The sequence below is a fragment of the Poecilia latipinna genome, unplaced genomic scaffold (assembly GCF_001443285.1).
Source record: "Poecilia latipinna isolate Pla-1442-1.1 unplaced genomic scaffold, P_latipinna-1.0 Scaffold2106, whole genome shotgun sequence".
NCBI lineage: Eukaryota > Metazoa > Chordata > Actinopteri > Cyprinodontiformes > Poeciliidae > Poecilia > Poecilia latipinna.
In genome coordinates, this window is record NW_015114722.1 from 74534 (window position 1) to 92966 (window position 18433).

Consider the following 18433-nt stretch of genomic DNA (forward strand, 5'->3'; position numbering starts at 1 on the left):
GATGGCACCCGTTCAAACCAGAGATTTAAATCAGGCAGTTTTGTTCATGCTCTACTTTTTTATGTGATTGGTTTGATATCATTAGTATTCTACTAAGGTAAGGGACGTGTGCTTAGATACATAAGTGGGAATTTTCTGACAAATAAAACTACTACTGTCAAGGTTCCAGCAGCACATTTTTCTTTTATTGTCAAAGGCTGTTACATTTAGTTGTTAAATGAAAAATAAAAGAACAAAACAAAAAAGAAGGCTTGTATGTGTGGTACACATCCAGTAAAGAAACATGATCTGGTTTCTGTCACTGGATCCGTTTCTCCTCGTTTAACATTTTCCACCCCGATAACCTCTAACGTGTGGAAAAAAAAATAAATCTGAATTATTTTAGTAGCTGTTTTGCTTTTTTTTTTTTTTTAAAGGCTCTATGATGTAAAAGCTGCTTTGTACAGTGTGCTTGTCTTCACCTGACTGCTGATTTGGGTATTGACCCATAAAGCAGGGAGCTGAGACCTCGGTACAGCCCTCTGAGCCCGTGATCCTGCACAGTCAGCCTCACACAGTCACCTGTCCAAACCCAGAGCAGGATGGAGTGAGAGAGCGTCACAAGGCCAGCACAGAAACTCATCCCAGCCCACTGACTCATCCCATAATGCCCCAGTGACCTACCGATCCCTCTGTATCTCGGAGGGTTGGCTCGCTCATCCAGCTGCAGCTGGGTCTTCACATACTCTGTGGGGAAGGTGATGCAGATCTCTATTGCTCCTGCTATGCCACCTGAGAGAGAGATGCAGAACTGCTCCTGAATGTTCTGTTGCCTAAAGCAACTTTGTGAATAGGGAAGAAGTGATGGATCTGTAATGTAAACATTTATTGTAAGCATATTTTACATTTGTATGAGGGGCATAATGCAATGGGAATAGGGACGAGGCTACATGATGCAACTGCTGTAGCATCCTGCTTGGCATGGGGCTTTTTTGACCCAGTTCTGCGTGGATAGCTTTAAGGGCGACAGACTGGGATTATACTCTTCTCTCTGCAACACACAAAGAGCAAGTACTACTTTGAAATCTCCAGTCTGAGTTAAAAGAGCCAGAAAATCCACCTGCAAGTATAGCTTTTCCGGGATGAGTGATTTTCCTCCCTCCGATCGCAGCCGCCGCCAGGTTCCGCCTACCCTCGCACAACCTCCGGTGCTCTTTCAGCGACATCAACCCGGTGGCGGTGGCGGCGGAGGCAGCCAGCAGCAGCAGGGATGGGGGCCGCTGATGGAGAGCCGAGCTCAGGCCTCGTCTTCGGGCAGCGCAGCTCTCACAGGGCCCCTCGCAGACAGAGAAGGGCTTCGGCAGCGAGGACATTTCGACGGGTCGGGGATGACTCCACAAAACGTCGGCACAGGAGGGGGGTGGCGATGGTCCGGCGGAGACAATGTGGAGGATATAACAACAACACGGGAAGGCGGGGCACCGGCGTGGCGACGGCGGTCAGGTGATGGCGACGGGCGGCGATCTGCTCACAGTGTCTGATTATATGTACAGTCACGTGACTTTGTGAGGATTTTAACAGCCAATGACGTGAAGGATGCTGTTCCGTTAATGTCATGCACTGGGCAATACCAATGTTTTTCTTACTCCAGGCTTGTTCGAAATAAAAATATTGAGATTATTTTTGAATTAGCAAATGAGTACAAATTGACATGTTTACAACCGAGGCTTTATCTTTATTAGTTGAATACAAATCCACAACACTAAAAGCTTCCTTCCACTTCACAGGCATGTTCATATGTTTCATAAAATTCCTTGAAATGTTATTTGTGGTTACAACATGATAAACTGTGAAAAAGAAGGAGGGTTATGGACACTTTCGCTATACTTTTACAAGATATAATTTATAGAATAAATACATTTTGGCAGCGATTTACAACATTAATAACTAGTAGCCAGGACTAAAAGTCATTTTGTGCTGTTTCCACCTCCCTTCCCTGGCAGGAATCTTTGCAGCAGAACTGATTGTTCAGTGGTCTGATGTGATCAAGGTTAAGTTGCTCAACTTGGTAAAGTTTCAGAGGTTTTTGTGTGTGTGTGTTTGTGACCTTATACTCAGCAAATGAGGAAGTATTGACATGTCATTATCATTTAATATGGTGGGCAATTATTCATGACAGAAGACTAAAAATGTATTCAGCCATGAAGGAATTAGCAAAGCAATCAGTGGAGAGTGTGTAAGGATTATAAGGTGTCGTACTTAAGAGCTTAAAACTAATACAGCCTGTATTCATAATAGACCAAATCAAATGAAGAGGATTAAAAACACAAAGAAGGCTCACTCTCTTTCTAGTCTCGCGCGAATCCTCCGAACAAGAGTTTATTTCTATTGGCCCTTAATCTCTGTTACTTTAAATAGTGCTCCCCCCATGCCGGAGCAAACACAGGCATAGCATTGCTGGCTCCCCCTTTACAGTGAAAGTAGGTCAGGGTTTCTATACACAACCCCAGCTCACCCAGTCTCCTGGAGAAAAACAAAAACACACCCACATCACCCTGACAAGCTGTTTATCATTTGGGTGGTTAAATGAAGAAATAGATATCCTCTATGCTTCATTCACTTTATTTTTGCTTTTTAGGGAGCTTGTGCCTTGTTTGGTGTTAAGGCACACTTGAAGGTGTCATATGTAGGGGCAAATGACTGCCAGGAACTGTAGCTCAGGAGGGTAACAAAAGGGAGATAGTATTTCCATTAGCTGATCTTCCTGCTCCTCGATGTTCTCAACCATTGTGTAGATTCTCACCTGCAATGCAAATGTACTATTATCTTTCTCTTCACTGAATCTCTGTAGCTTTACGGGGAATGTCTCCCTGTTTTCTTACTTTGATCTTGTTGAGCGACATCCTTTTAGTCATCCGGATGTGCAGGAGCCGACTCACAGTGGAGATTTCCAAGAAAGCCCAGACTCTCAAATCTACGAGGCACTCACACACATTAACCAACTCCAGCAGCTCATCATCGAGTGACTCGCTGCAGTTGCTCAGGTCCAGCGTTAGATTCTACAGACAAGAACATTTCTCTTTGCATTGTTGTGACTGAACACTTTCAAATGGTTTTACACAGCTATCGTTCTTCCAATGTATTGGAATTTGTCCTCTTGTCTGTTTTTGCTTTTTTTTTTTTTGTTACACCCAAATGTTTTAGATCGCGTACCAACTTTTAATATCTGACAATATAAGCAACTGCATTAAAGCAATGATTTTATGAGGAAGTAGAGCTATCCAGTAATTGTAATTATCCATATGCTTAAGTTTAATTCTGGACATACCCCCCCAGGGCTACTTACGGTCACACAGAATCAAGTAGTGACAGAACCTCAAAAAGCATCTCAAAAAGCAACACATGTTAAAGTTTGAACGGCTCTCTAGGTGTAAGTACATGGAAGTAGAATTTTAGAGTGTTATAAATTAATTTTAATGAGGCATTGTTTTAAAAAGCAGGACAATTATAACAGAACACATTTCCCTAACGTAGTGAAGATTTTTAAAGTTGAATGGTTGAAAAAGTAAACATATTTATATGAAAAGTGGCTTAAGTAAAAAAAAAAAAGTCTTATGTTTGTTGAAACTCATGTTATAACCAATATTTGAATATGTCATAAGCTTTTACTTGAGCCAAACAATAATCACATACTGCCTATAAGCCAAAGGTTGTCAGTAATTGTCTGGATGGCAACATTTCTGCCACTGTCATTTTGATGATCAGAAACTGCAGTGCTTGGGAATCACTTAGCCAAACAGTAACATCATTATACAAATATGCACATTTAACAGCAAGCCTGTGCCCTCTGCAGATTCTGGCTGAAAATTTTGTTGGGGGAAAAAAAAAAAGAAAATTTATGCTTCATGTGATGCAATTTTCTCAGGACTCTGACCTGCAGGCTGTGTCTGTACCAGGGTAGAATGGTTTGGAGCAGAGGCTTGGCGCTGCAGTTCTCATCTATTGAATAAAATGCAGTCATGTTGTACTCCACGAGTGGAATCTCAGGCAGCAGGATCCTCACCAGCTCATGTGTGTCAACGATTTGTTCGAGTGTGAGTCTGACTTTTAGATCTGGGCTGCTGGACACCAAAGTGGCCCATGAGTAACCATACACCACCTTGAAAGAGATTATTTAGCACTTGCAGTTTCATCATCTTTTATAGTTTCTCGGTAAAACATGGATAGGGCAGTGTCTTTGGACTGACCTAGTTCACATAGGAAACAATCTATGACACATTTAGTGTTTTTTTTTTTTCCTGCTTACCTGTTGATGTGGCTCGTTCTGAGTGCAGTACAGTGAAAAGCTTTCCAGGAAGTTACCATCTCTGCCATAGTTGACCCTTCTTGCTCTGATACTTTCACTGAGAGCCAGCAGCAGTTCATCTGACAACCAGGAGTAGCTAAGAGCCAGGTGGGTGAGGCCTTGCAGCTTTTGTAGCGTTTGAGGTATACTGCGATTAAGCTGATTGGGGACAGTGGCAGAAAAGAAACCCCTTAGATCCAAAGAAGAGAGGCTGCAGAAGGGAGAGAGGTTTCTTTGATTCTGTACTATTGCAGAAAGCAGCTCCAGACCCTGTGGGTTAAAAGAATTGGGAAATAAACCAGATTCAGGTGAAACTATTAAACTAGTTGTTATGGCTGAACACACATTTAGTGGTGTTTGTTTGTCATTAAATTTTGCCTGTGAATTAAGGTCACTCCTAATGTATTGCTTTATTATTTGCTTGGGTGAGTGACTTCAGTCAACCCAATGTGCTTAAAGGTAAAGGTAATTTTATTTATATAGCACATTTTCAGTAACAAGGTAATACAAAATGCTGTAACACTTTATTTGAAGAGGGGTGAATAAGACTGACATGACACTGTCATAAACACCTGTCATGAACATGAATAAGCCTTCATGAATATTTATGACTGTTGTCATAAAGCATCATTCGGTAAATTATGACACTTTTAATACAAAGTTGACATTATTCAAAATCTCTTTGTTATGACAACTTGACATTAACCAAGAAATCATTACTGATATAAATTTGTTATAAAAGTATTATTGATTGCACTTTAAAAATTAGGTAACTTTATCTTATTAAAGGTAAAGTTTAAACAGTAATGATTTCTTGGTTAATATCAAGTTGTCATAACAAAGACATTTTGAATAATGTGAACTTTGTATTAAAAGTGTCATAATTTACCGAATGACGCTTTATGACAACAGTCATAAATATTTATGAAGGCTTATTCATCTTAATGACAGGTGTTATGTCATGTTTATGAAAGCGTCATTACAGTCTTATTCACTCCCCTTCAAATAAAGTGTTACCCAAAATGCTTATGACCACGTATGTAGACGTATTAACCTCAGTAGAAGTTAAAATGTCAGTATTTCGTTGAAAAAGTCAAAGAACATATTCTTTTTTCCCCATCTCCTATAAAAACATTGGTAGCTTTACAGTATAAATGAATGTTCCAATTCACTTTTCGTTTTTGCAAAATGCTTCTCGTTAAGTATTTACCTTATTTGGTATTTTTTTACATTACCTGCTGGGTCTCTGTTCTTATCCTGATCAGGCAAATGTTTTTAAGTCTTGAGGGACCTTCTAAGAGGAAATAAATGAGTTTGTTGACTAAAGTATTTCTGAGCCCCTGACCCCAAGAGGAGCGGTCCAGCTCCAGCCTTACAATAGAGAGGGACTTTAATGGGGCTTGAACTCTGTGAAGAAAAAATTATGTTCAATCTTATAAATAAAAATATCTTTGGAGTCTGATTTCAGATTGCAGATTTACACTTAAAGTTGCACTATGTAACTTTTCCATATATATATATGTATATATTTTACATACATATATGTATGTAAAATACATATATGTAAAATATGTATTTTACATATTTCTTAATATGTGTCTGTTTTACTGTCACTAAAGCGTGACAGCATATTATGACACGAGAAAAAAATTGAGCTCTGCCTTCTGCCTATGATCCTGCTGTCATCTGCACAGATACTCTTCAGAAACAACCAATAAGAGAAAGGAGGAGGGTCTTTGCACTTGTAATCACACTTATGCACTGCTCACACCTTCCCCCTTCCTCTCTGCTATGCTACAGCTAGTTCACTGGTAGTGAACTAGCTGTAGTTCACTAGCAGTGAACTACAGCTAACTTTACCATGGCCATCGGTGGCCATGGTAAAGTTAGTTACCATGGCCACCGATGATGGTGGATAAACAGTTTTCCTGGAATGGCAAGTTCCAGGAAAACTGGAATTTACCAGTTTTCCTGGTAATTTCCAGAAAAACTGGTAACTGGAAAGGTTCTCCACCATTAGGACATTGAGCAGCACATACACAAGATTGATTGACAATGCTGAGACACTCCCTCTGGCTCTGATTGGTTGTTTTTGGTTGGGAGTGGTGCATTTCTTCAGATACCAATAGCAGCTCAAGGAGGAGGTGAAGGAAACCAATCATTCCATGATTTAACATGAGACCCATTGTCTCATGTTACACTATCACAACATGGCAACACTTTTAGTAAATATGTAAAAAAAAACAACAACATCAAAACATATTTTTGTAAATGTTACATACTGCAGCCTTAAGATGCAAATTGTTTTACCTGACCAATGTATTCAACAGCCCACAGATGGTGTTATGCAGACGCTGGGCCAACACAACAGATCTTGGAGGACACACGGTCACCTCCAAGCTTTCCAAGAAGACTCCCAGATTGTCAGCATAGCTCACTGCCGATAAATGTTCGGACTGCTTGTATTTAGAGAGACGGCCACTGAGGTGAAAGGAGCGGCAGCGCCAGAGACAGGGCAGACGCATGATTTTGTGCCAGTGATGACAGACCAGAGATGCCCTGCTGCGATCACCATCAGAGAGATATTTGAAGATGTGTAGCAAGCAGACATCAGGAAGCATCTCCCACTCACCTATCTCCTCAGTGTCTAAATACATGGTCTCTTCCCTCCAGTCGTCAGAGGAAGTACAATCATCCTCCGATAGTCTGTCTTCGTACTCCTCCATGTTTTATCTGGATTTCAAGATTTAAAACAGCCTGTTGTGTCACAGTAGCAGCTAGTAGATAAAGGTTCATGTGCTAATCCAGCTGATGATAATCATTAAAGATTAAATCCTGACACTCAGGAACTGTGAGATAAAACCTGAATAAGCCCCAACTGACAGAACATGCAACTTAGTGAAGTACTGTCTGTAGAACCCTCTGGTTCCGCTACATCACAAGGACCCAGTTCTAATATCAGTTCCACATTCAATTGTATTAATTCAAACTGTTGAACTAATGCAACTTCATTCTAAAACATGCTTTATACAAGGTTCAGTTGGTTGCTTGGTTTCACTGGAAGGTTGTCATAACAACTACACCCAGATTTTGGGCCTGATCATAGTTTCTGACTGTAAGAACTGAAACTGCAAGCTGACTCAAACGTTCCTCTTTAGATTCAAAGATGATTACTTCAGTTTAGTCTCTGTTCACCTGGAAAAAGTTATGGAAGTTCTCGGATGGGTTCAGAGTCACCTGGTGACATCGTTATGTAGAGCTGTGTATCACCTGCGTACCCATGGTAACTAATCTTATTTCTCGTTATAACCTCAGCTAGCAGGACCATGAAACTATCAAATAGGAGGGGTTCCAGGATTGAACCTTCGTGTGATTTCTGCCCATTCCAATGAGATGATATCTACTTTCTTTTAGTAAGATTTGAACCAATGAGTACTGGACCAGAGTCCGACCCAGCTCGACAGTAAATATGTCAAGGTTAACAGTGTTGAATCCTTCGCTGAGGTCTAACAGTACTAACACTGAGGATTTACCACAATATCATGTGGATATCATTGAATACTTTAACGCAGGTAGTCTCAGTACTGTGGTTAGCATGGAAACTGGACTGAAAGACGTAGAAGCTGTTGGTCATTGTTAAAAACCTGTTTAACTGTGTTAATTCGGGTTCTTCAAAAATGTAGTTGATGAATGGAAGGTTTTGGCCTGTTGTGGATCATGGTGACTCTCCATTCTTTCTTGTGCTCCGTTCCTTTCATGACCTGACACCTGTGTGTTATTTCTGTGATTCCTAGTCATCTTCTCTCATTTCCTCTGTTCAGGTCTTCTGCTGCACTGATTTCGGGTTGACTGCTTTCACCTGGTTCTGATTTTATTAATGACCTTTCCCGTAGCTTATCGTTTCCTTGTTGTCAGATCCTCCCATTCCCTGCTTTATCTGTGACAGGCCTCTTGTTGCTCAGGCTGTTGTCTTCACATGCCTTCTCCAATTTCTTTTGTGTCTCTGTTAACTCCTTTAAGTTTTTTCTCAAATAATTTCACCATAAATATGAGACTGCTGTTCTCCAGTCTACACCTGGGACTCATTCCAACAGAACAAAAGGTGGAAAAACGTAAGTATTTAAATATTTTTATACATTTATTAATTCATTTTTATTTCTTTAAATGCAGCTCTCACTTCCTTATGTAAGATAAAGCCAAAAGCAAAAAAGCTGACTTTTTTTTGAAATATTATAAGGAAAGTAAAAAATTGGGATGTACCAATAAATGATGAATAAAAAATATGTAAATAATTTATAACAGATGTTAGTAAGAGACTAGAACAAAATCAAAGTGTTACATGTAATGAACATGTCACTCTAAACAGTTTATCTGCTCTGGAGTAAATTGCACAAAACGAACAAAGATTTTCCTGAATAATTTGCCCAAAAGATTAATGTAGAAATATATCTCTAAAATATGTACAAGTTCCATCTTTCTTTTACAGTGATTAGTTTTCTTTCTTCGAGCTCCTCAGCCCATCAAACAGAAGACATTTTGCCTGTGAATAGAGAGATAGTTCAGTGAATTTAGAGCAGATGTTGTTTGTGTCTCCATGCTAGCATTCGTGCCAACCTCATGCCAGCGCAGTGTGTCGGGGGGCAAGCCCAGGTGGCAGTGCGGACAGGTGTCTGTCTGTTCGGCCAGCTCCTGGTTTCGTGGTCCCCAACAAGGCCCCTCGCTGCCCCATAGGGGGCGACATGTAGAGTGGGAAGAACAGGCTACGCCAAAGTGAGGTCTCGGATCTGTCTGGTAGTTCACTTTCTGGCCATTAGAGGGCAGATGTGATTCAGGATCAGAGTCTTCCTGAAACACAAGGAACAGAGACCTACAGAATATAGTAAGAAGTGTTCAAAACAAAGCTCTGCTTTACTGATTTAAAGATTAATTGTTACATTTTTAAAAAAAATAATTTTTTGCTTACATTTAAGGAAGCAAAATTAGATTTGTTTTTAGAGTAACTTAGTCACTTAGTGAATGTTTTGAGTTATTTACTTGACCTTAACCTAAATGATGAGTTCTTTATAGACAAATAACTACTGAGGGTTAAATGTAATCTTTACATGTAGTTACAGTTGGATCAATGGTTAAGTGTTTACAATGTTCTTGTTCAAATGTTGCTGTCTACTTATTTTTCTTACAAGTAACAAAAATGAATCTCATATAATTCTTGAATAGATTCACTTTACAGCTCTTGATTTTTTGAGCATCAATTTTTGTAAATTTTCTGCCATCAATTTATAATTCGAATGTTTAAGTAAATGAAAGCTTTCCAATATATTTTTCAGATAATCTGTTTGCTACACAACAAAATTTATGTTGTGTCAGAAATATTACCTCCTGTTTTGTGATGTTGGGATGAGACTCAGAGTCAAGAGACCTCAGACAATACCAGCATGGCTCAGATGGGGAATCTGTAAAGACACAAATTATTCAATGCATTAGACCATTATTCAGTACAACAAATGTTTCTGAAAGGTAAAAAGTCAAACATAAAAGCAAAGAAAGATCTTATTTTGCAAAAAAAAAAAAAATCCACCAGACATTGCCACCCACCCGACCACGGATGGATCTTCTCACCCATTCCAAACAAAAAATAAGTATTTTGTTAAAAATGTATTTATTAGACAAATAAAGCAGAGGATTGGAGTATTTCTGGAGATGAGATGATAGTGTTTGATCTTTAGAGAGCTCAAACAGAGAATCTATTGAGTCAGTACAATGTCCCCACAGGAATCAGGCAGCATAATACAAGTTTGTGTGTATGTGTATCTTACTCTGTGTGGTGGAGGGATGAGATGACGCAGAGAGGGGACTCGTGTCCTCTCCTGTTGACAGGCGGGTCTCTGGGAGGTAGTCCTCATCGCCTTGTGTGACCGTAGCTACCACAGTCTCTTCTGCAAATGTCTCTGCATGGCCAATGCATTGATCCCCTAAAATCTATGACCGTCAGCCACACAGACCAAACAACACCAAAACAAAAGTACAAGTTGGAATTAATTTTCCTGTTTTCCTTTCTGTTGCACATGTGCTCTTTACCTCTTCATCCCAGACTCCGCTGTTAGTCCTGGTGGGGTCCTCTGGTGTCTGGACACTTCTGGACTCAATGATTTCTTCACCGGATTTTTCTGTCAGTATTTCTGCCGGGACAGACGCTGCCCCACTGCTTTCTCGGGGAAAAGGAGTAGAATTAAAAAAACAAAAAACATGCCCTCCTAACTGATCTACAAGAGGGTTATCAGCCATTCAATCATCTGCACCAGCTCAGCCTCTACTGTTACTCTGAAGGCGAGAGCTTGATTAGTCTTAAACATTCATCCACTCCTTGCCTTACCTTTCTTCCTCCATCCCCACTCATGTGTCTCCCTCCCACGGTGCCCGATGTGCTATTTCCTGCTAATCCCAACCCTCTTTGGCTTTTTCTTTCCCTAGTCTTGCTCTGCCTGCCAGCCTCTCTGCTCTCTTCCCTTCCTCTCGGTGTCTGAAACGGAAGCTCCACACTCTCAATATTTCATGTGTCTGAATAGCTCACAAGCAGGTCTCTGTAAAGAGTAATCAGATGAGGGCTCCAGTGTCTGTGCGGTGGAGTCCGGCTTGGCATGAGCAAGACTTTCAGAAGCCAGAAACTTTCTCACTGCTTTCACAAAGGTGTAGAAGAGCCTCAAGACCCTTCTTTTTTATGATTTTATTGTTTGTGCGACTACAGGCAGTGCATATTTTTAATTATGCAAAGTGCTAAGCTGTTGTCACAACTTGTGTGTCCATTTGAAAAATTATGGCATTGCAATGTTCTTGGAAAAATCTGTGAATATATAATATTTAGAGGAAGCATGCCCATTCTTTGGCTGAAAGTTTAGTTCCCTGTTAAATTACTTTAAGTTTAAGAAAATGTTGGTAGATTTTTAAACACGTCACAGATTTGTAAATAGGTGATAAAGTTGTCTTGCAAACTTACTATCTGTTACAATTTGAGTTGTATACAGTGAGTCATTGCTGCATTTAGCACTTTATAGTCTACATGATTTTTTCCCCTTAGTTTTAATCCCACTTTGCCATTGTGAGCCTTAATTTTCCACCACAAAATATGGAGAATGCAATGAAAAATACACGTTTACGAGACATTCCTGTTTTGGCGGGGTAGAAAGGAGGTCAGGGGACCTGTGCTGATGGCACCAAAAAGCTATCAAATGAGGCTTAGAAAAATAGATTGATCTATTGTTTTTCTCAGTAAACACTCTAAGTTGGTCATGGCTTGAAATGAAGGATGAAAAAAAATATTCTATTGAATGTTAACAAGTTTTGCCCACCATATTTCAAAATGTTGTTTGGGACAGATGCTACTTACTACCACACACAACTGGAGGTTTCCGAAAACTCAGAATTGGAAAGATTTTCAGATATTAAACCATCAATAAATGTAAACATCTTATTTCAACTTCCACATTCACAGAAGAAAAAAACTGAAATTTTCCATAACTACCATCTTGTTCACAGCACCTCTTTGACTGCAGAGACGCATCCCGCCAGCAGATGGGGAAAGAGTATTTTATATGTGCTATTTAAAATGTAGGTGTGTAAACATGAACAAAAAGAATTAATATCCCCTCTGGGATTTTGTTGTATTCTTTATGCGTTCTCATTTCTTCTTTTTTTTCTGTTTAATCACTTCAAGCACATGATTATACACATCACGTCCTGTTATTACCAGTTTTGCAGCGTGTTCATGTGTGTATCGTCATTCTTGCAACTTGTCATAATCACTCTTCATTAAAAAGGTTTTAATTAATAGCGCGTGGCATTTTATGATGCAAATTTTTGCCATCATTAACATTTTCACCATCAACAGTTCAAACCATGAGTTGGTATGAAGGAGTTCCTTGGAGGACTGTAGAATCTGTTTCTTTTTAAATGTCTGTCTGTAGCTCACCAACATTTGTGCATCTGTACGTGTCTTCCTGTAAATGCGCGGCAGGTAATTTAAGTGTTTTTTTGTGTGTGACTGTGTGTGTGTGTGTGTGTGTGTGTGTGTGTGTGTGTGTGCATGCGTTGTTTTTTTTTTTGTTGTTGTTTTTTTGTAGGAGGAGGGAGACGAGGAACATAAGTGGAGATGACTCACCGGTCTTTTGTGACAGTGGTGCAGAGAGAGCGTTTTTCACCCATTTTTTTCTCTCTCTCTTGGGGTTTGCATACTAAACAAGAAATGGAGAAAGGATAGAAGGAAAGCCGGGTAAGACTGGGCGTTAGGTAGCATTAGGGATAAACGAAGAGAGGTGGAGGGAGCATGGATAATTGTAAGAAAAAGGATGATATAGATCGGGGTAAGTAAGGCAGGGAAAAGATGAAAGAGGTGAGCAAAAAGATAAGTGTGGTGGTGGTGGTTATGGAGGAGCTGCGGGGAGGTGTAGATCATAAACAAGGAGAGTGTTGCAGTGGGAGAGAATCGAGATCCTGGCAGTTCTGCCACCAGTGTCCTAATGGCTGCTGAAAGCATGTTTGATGGAGTGTGTCATGTTCAACAAAGTTGGTGTTAAAAAAAGGAAACATGGAAAGCAATGAGGCGATATTCATGCTTAATAAATGAAAAGTTAACATATTCTAAGCAATATGAACAGTTTTCATCTTTACATCAGCATGACAAAAAGCACAGCGGCTTGCAAAGACACCACTTGACCTTTCCACATCTTATCAAGTTAACTTTGAACATATTTACTGGGATTTGAAGTAGTGGAACAACAGGAAGTAACATAATTTAAAGGAAAGTGACACATTGTTTTCAAAGTTGTTGTTTTTTTCTTAGCAAACAAAATCATCTGAAAATTGTTGAAAGCATATGCATTCAATTCAATCACCTTTAATCAGGTACCCATAAGCCAAAAAAATCAGCTTAGAACATTTAATTGTCACCCAGTTAGTACTCTGCCTGTGTTTAATCTCAGTAAAAATGTCAGAATTTCAAATGTTTGCTTCACAATAGTGAACAGACGATATTTTAAATTGTTCTTCTTCTGATGCTAGTCTATTACAAAACAATGCCAATAAAATACACTGAGGTTTCTGGTTGTAATGTGACAAAATGTGGGGAAAAAAATTATGGATTTTTGAAAGACATTTTATTTTCCAATACAGCACTTACAAAATGTAATTCAACAATTCCTTTCTGCAACTTTTCCTTTTTGTATGAGGCTGCATGTAGTATTACAATCTCAATGCCTCATTTATTTAAATGAGACTATTTGGAGGCTGAATCAAAAAACATTATCATTAAACAGGACTTCAGGATTTAGGTGGGAATTGTTAAATTAATATTTTGGCTGAAAATGCTCTACATCCAATATCATTTTCTTCCTTTTGCCCATTTATTCCATTTATTCGAGTTTGATGTCTATAACTAATATACGCTATTATTTAACACCTCACTATTACATTACATAGCAACTCAATACTGCTGCTGAAGTTTCCCTGCTGAGGTAACCCAACACTGTTGATCTGCTATAAAACAAATGAAAAATAAATGAGCTGAAGTAGTTTTAGCAGTAATAAAAAGTCATAGATGTTTTTCTATTATAATTATTGATCTAAGCAGTTTGGCATGGATTCACTGTCCATTCAAACGAGAAAACTAACATAAACATTTGTCTACACCACTGGAAATGATAGAGAAAGGGATGAGAGACTTTTTCTACAAGACAAAAGTCATTTTAAAACACATTTGGAGAGACACCTTTTACTCTCAGAGCCTGAAGGCAGAAGAAGTGTGCTGGAATGAGAAAACAGTCACAAGTGTCTAGCAATAAAGTTGTCAAAACAACTATGCATCATGAGTGGTGGCACTTCTGCCTGAAAGATGTCTCTCTAAGAGCTGAAATGGCCTGAATGTTAGTCGTTAAACAGCAAGTGGTGACGATGTGTCACTAGATACTGTTTGCTTTATATTCCACATCTCAAAAGGCAGTTGAATCGCACTCAGGATTGGAAATTGATCAAGAAATACAAATGTTATTCACATAAGAAGCTGAAAAACATGACTTAAAAGAGCTACGGTATACAAGGCTTGCACCCGTTTGGCTCTCCTTCACTCGCCTTAAAATGTGCCATGTCTGTGCTGTTCTTTTTCCATATTTGGATCCATATGGGAAAAGACAGAATATGTATAAAGGGAAATTCTTTCTTTTTTTTCTCTCTCTCTCTCTCTAAAGTTTTTATTCTTTGATTTTATTTTGGTTTGTATTTACAGTATTTTCTGTGATATTTATAGTACTTCTGTTTTCATTCACAGTTAGCCAACTTCACCAAGCCCATGCCACAGATACAATTGATGGATTTTAGTACCTACGGTGAGTAAAGTACTAAAGTCTGGGCCAAGCAAAATAAAAAGAAAGAAGTACGACCGCAATAATTTAAAGCAGGGATTTTCATGTGTTGGATCTGACGATGCTCCACTGCCACAGCCGTATGCTCTGTTGCAAGTTGTGTTGTGTGAAGACAATAGTAGCTTTTTGTTTCATATTTTTCATGCTTTGACACAGTTGGAGCCTTTTGCAAACAAAATGTGTCACTTTGACCAATCTGTGCCACTGTTTTAGGCCTTTGTGTTAACTGTTTTGAAAATGTGGAGTTTTGAGTTGAGAGCTGCATAAAAGCTATCAAGAAGAACTGTAGAGACTGGGGGCCATTTGGATTCAACAAAAAAAATTATAACAATTTGTTTGCCAATTATATCCTCCATGATTTTCTCAACAATTTAGATTTATTTTTGCCAATGGATGCATGGATGGTTCATCTAAGGAGTCTTTTTAAAACTTTGAGTTCATGCTGGAAGTCCTATTCTGTGCATCATAATGTCCCATATGCCACAATTATGTTACTAAATAACACACAATTAAAATTAATATTTTTATCCAGAGATAAATTAATCTCTGTCGTGTGTAAGGTTATGTTACAACCTGATACTAATCCTTCACGGTTCTCCCTGTGGGCGTACTATAATTAAAATGCAATTTGAGTATTCCAACAGACTCCAACTCTCCCAGGCACAACACCTGGTATACATCCAGCTCCTGGCTCAGCTGAGCCCGACAGCACAGCAATTTATCAGTAATGGCCCCAAGAAGCTCATGCGTTTACAGAAAGAGAAATGAGAGGGAAAATGTCGGCCATTAGCTACATGAATATTGAATACCCTTCAAATCAACATCAAATTATGATAATTGATTTTTCAACGCGCATGATTTTGTATTAACCTTCTATTTTAACATGGTGTCAAAACACATCTTTTTATTTGTAAATTTAAGGTGTAAAGCCCACATCAGATTTTAGTAACATGGTGCAGATGTTTAAACAGTGAATGCCATTACGATACCGCAGCATTAAAAGGACCAAATTATTGCTATAAAAATGGATCCTATTAGGTTGCATGGCAACTAACAGCATCCTGTTTGTCTCATTTTTGCTCAGCAAATGGTGTAGTTTTATGAGAGTTTTTTATGGATTCCCTTCCTCTGAGTTACTAGTCGGTGATAGTGTTGGTTTCCAAGTATAGGTGCTATATAATATTCTTTTGACAAGCATTTTCTTTAAATAGATTAATTTTTCCATGAATATGGTAATAGCTAATTAAAAAAAATCAGCTTTTGTAAGTGTCCATTTCACCCTTTGTGGTTGATTACAAATTTTCTTCTTGTTTCTTTACATAAATCCAGCCTGTGGGACATTGAGCTAATTTAGCAAAGGGTGACTTTGCCTTGTCATAATTGTGTTAGCTGTGTTAAAGCCCCCACATGCTCAGGACTCCTCACACTGTCTGTCACAGTCAAGCGTACTGTTTGCTTATTTCTCATGTCAAATTCCTTCATTTCCCACAATCTGAAAAGACGCTAAAGAGTTTGATGAGCTTGTTGGGGCCGCAGCCTACATCTTCTTCTGTACACCTCTTAGTGCAGAACAGAGTGGAAGTTTTGCTACTGCTCGTCTTTGAGACTGGTTGCACAAACTCTCAACCTTATCACCTTATCAGTGTCAGCCCAGGCCGACCTGTGGTCCAGGCTGTATAGGGCGCCACAGTCCTGGGGGCACCATAAAGAGGCCAGAAAAAAAATAACCTAAACTTTTCTTTTTAAAAATTATAGAATAGGTAATGATATTACTTTGCAATATTAAAGATTCTGCTTTAATGCAACTACATGGAAAAAAAAAACATTAAATAGATCTAATAATAGTTATGACTTGATTTGTGTGAACGAATGTCAAACAGGCACTTTTAATAGTTTGTAATATGGTGATTTCTGCTTGGCTACCACATCTAAAACACTGAAGTTTGGATTACTCGAATGACATTTGTGTCAATTGTTTTGCAAAAAAGAAGGGAAATGGCATCAATCCAATGAGAAAAAGATAACACATTTGCAAGAAGCTTCTGCTGAGACAGCGATGATAAAAACTGAGTTTCTTAAGCCGCTAAAAGCTGACAGTTGTGTGAATCTGGGTTGGTGTTTTCCTCCGTGATTGTTAGGTTTTCCTACTTGTAGGACAGTTCTAATTTTAAAGTCTCAACAATCAAAGGTCTGTTTTTTTTCGTCATTAGGTTGGAAACTTTTTTTTTTTTTTACATTATTTTCCACAGATATCAATATCCCATAGAAGAAGATATATCCACAATCTTTTTGCAAAAGATGTATGTTTTTTCTTTATTTTGGAACCTGAAAATAAAATGATGGTTCTTTAAAATAACAAAATTCCTACAATTCATATACATTGAAAACAATATTCTTTTTCAAACAATCATGTACCATTTGTCTACAAGATTTCAAAACACAGCTGGACTAAGGAAAAAAATAGCTCTTTGTATTGTAGAGGTTGCAGAGTTCTGCTATAAATGTTTTCCGATAATGATAATAGACTGCTGAGTTATTATCATTAAATTTAAGCTATCCTCTTTCATTGTCCAAGAAATTTGTATTTTTGTTTCTCACTAAGACTTAAAAGAAACCTTCAGTTGCAAACAGACTGATGGACACTAACAATACTTTTTTATTTTTTCATATAATTCCCATTAGTTTTCTAATATAATTCTGGTTTAAGCAAAACATTATTTGAGATGAGTTGTTTAAAACCTTTCAGCATCTGAGTATTAAAATATAAAATTCATCATTTGTGGTTAGGATATTTCAACAATGGAACAACCAATCCATACAGAGTTTGTCAATATTTGTCATTAGATAATATAAAACACAAACTAAAACAACTCGGTTGAAACTTGTAACATGTTTGTACATCCAGAACAGCTGGTGTAAATATTTACAGCTAGCAAATGATATCAGAGCATTATATCAAAAGGGAGCATATGAAGAATAGCTGTCTCACCCCTGCTGCAGACAGATGTCGGCCATGTATCAACAAGCAGATGTTTTCTTGCTGAGAGCAGAAGAAAATAGATTGCTACTCAACACTCCATCTTGTTTGTGTTTTCGCAGTGCGACAGTGATTTAGTCAAAGTGCAGTTCCGTGCACAGTTTGATGGAGTTATGGCTACAACTACAAGCCTAAGGCTTAGTGGCGCCCTCTAGAGGTCGGAGGGCCCCCAGGTAATCATGTTCAGTTCATACACAGAGTTATATTCTTTAATCAAGACATAAACTAATCTAAATTAGTTCAGAGGTAATTTGGCTTTAAGCTTTAACCTTGAGCTTTAAGCATATATATTCATACTGACTGTGATATTACCATATATTATTCTATAGGTAATTTCATATTTTATTCTTTACATAATTTGGTGTTGCTGTGTCCTATACAAATACATTTGAGTAAGTTGAAAACTAATAAACCTGGTTTCTATATCATTGCCTCTTTGGTGCTATTTTCGTTTTACTGTTGTACCTTTTAGTAGTTTAATAGTGTTCATCATTCCTTCATCTTTTACTTAATAGTAAGTTTAGTGTTATATTAGCTTAGAGAAATATTAATAAGGTTGAATTAGTTTTTGTTTATAAACGTACATATTGGAGATAAGTTGTTTGTGTTTATTCTGCACATGTGTGGTGTCTTGCTTTCCAAAGAAATGCCAGTGATGGACTT

The 18433-nt window shown here is 38.3% G+C and overlaps 3 protein-coding genes across 7 annotated transcripts in view; all 3 read right to left on the reverse strand.

Moving 5' to 3' along the window:
• Positions 1 to 1795, reverse strand: part of slc25a1a (solute carrier family 25 member 1a) — a 9465-nt gene extending 7670 nt beyond the window's left edge. Inside the window, exons 1-4 of one of the 2 annotated variants that reach the window (XM_015017134.1) lie at positions 1172 to 1795; positions 1100 to 1138; positions 664 to 771; positions 462 to 561 (exon numbers count right to left, since the gene is read on the reverse strand). In XM_015017134.1, coding sequence (XP_014872620.1) covers positions 462 to 561; positions 664 to 771; positions 1100 to 1138; positions 1172 to 1352 — 428 coding nt within the window. In that variant the 5' untranslated portion in view covers positions 1353 to 1795. Of the gene's footprint in view, positions 1 to 461; positions 562 to 663; positions 772 to 1099 lie in introns of both variants that reach the window. The other variant, XM_015017133.1, reaches the window with a different exon arrangement.
• A 788-nt stretch (positions 1796 to 2583) lies between these two features.
• Positions 2584 to 7266, reverse strand: LOC106936258 (F-box only protein 39). Its single transcript, XM_015017132.1, has 6 exons — positions 6635 to 7266; positions 5560 to 5731; positions 4286 to 4594; positions 3914 to 4138; positions 2862 to 3038; positions 2584 to 2782 (listed from the first exon to the last, which is right to left on the reverse strand). Exons 1-6 carry the CDS (start codon positions 7048 to 7050, stop codon positions 2660 to 2662), a joined length of 1422 nt encoding a protein of 473 aa, XP_014872618.1. The 5' UTR covers positions 7051 to 7266; the 3' UTR covers positions 2584 to 2659.
• Positions 7267 to 8437: 1171 nt separating this feature from the next.
• On the reverse strand, positions 8438 to 17937 carry LOC106936260 (uncharacterized). Of its 4 annotated transcripts, XM_015017135.1 has the most exons (7): positions 17723 to 17937; positions 12480 to 12552; positions 10403 to 10529; positions 10141 to 10303; positions 9701 to 9777; positions 8939 to 9169; positions 8438 to 8864 (listed from the first exon to the last, which is right to left on the reverse strand). In XM_015017135.1, exons 2-7 carry the CDS (start codon positions 12521 to 12523, stop codon positions 8814 to 8816), a joined length of 693 nt encoding a protein of 230 aa, XP_014872621.1. In that variant the 5' UTR covers positions 12524 to 12552; positions 17723 to 17937; the 3' UTR covers positions 8438 to 8813. The 4 variants fall into 4 exon arrangements, with proteins under 4 accessions (XP_014872621.1, XP_014872623.1, XP_014872622.1 ...); XM_015017137.1 differs by lacking the exon at positions 12480 to 12552 and having other exon boundaries at positions 10403 to 10526; positions 17723 to 17935; XM_015017136.1 differs by lacking the exon at positions 12480 to 12552 and having other exon boundaries at positions 17723 to 17934.
• Positions 17938 to 18433: the final 496 nt, after the last annotated feature.

What these genes read in the sequence shown, in the direction of transcription:
- LOC106936260 (XM_015017135.1), bottom strand. Translation starts at nt 12,523, where the DNA reads ATGGGTGAAAAACGCTCTCTCTGCACCACTGTCACAAAAGACCG. An exon ending in ACCACTGTCACAAAAGACCG is followed by an intron (nt 10,530 to 12,479) that starts GTGAGTCATCTC and finishes TCCCCGAGAAAG; the next exon opens with CAGTGGGGCAGCGTCTGTCC. An exon ending in CCAACATCACAAAACAGGAG is followed by an intron (nt 9,170 to 9,700) that starts GTAATATTTCTG and finishes CTTGTGTTTCAG; the next exon opens with GAAGACTCTGATCCTGAATC.
- LOC106936258 (XM_015017132.1), bottom strand. Translation starts at nt 7,050, where the DNA reads ATGGAGGAGTACGAAGACAGACTATCGGAGGATGATTGTACTTCCTCT. An exon ending in TAAGAACAGAGACCCAGCAG is followed by an intron (nt 4,595 to 5,559) that starts GTAATGTAAAAA and finishes TTTAACCCACAG; the next exon opens with GGTCTGGAGCTGCTTTCTGC. An exon ending in GGTACAGACACAGCCTGCAG is followed by an intron (nt 3,039 to 3,913) that starts GTCAGAGTCCTG and finishes TCTTGTCTGTAG; the next exon opens with AATCTAACGCTGGACCTGAG.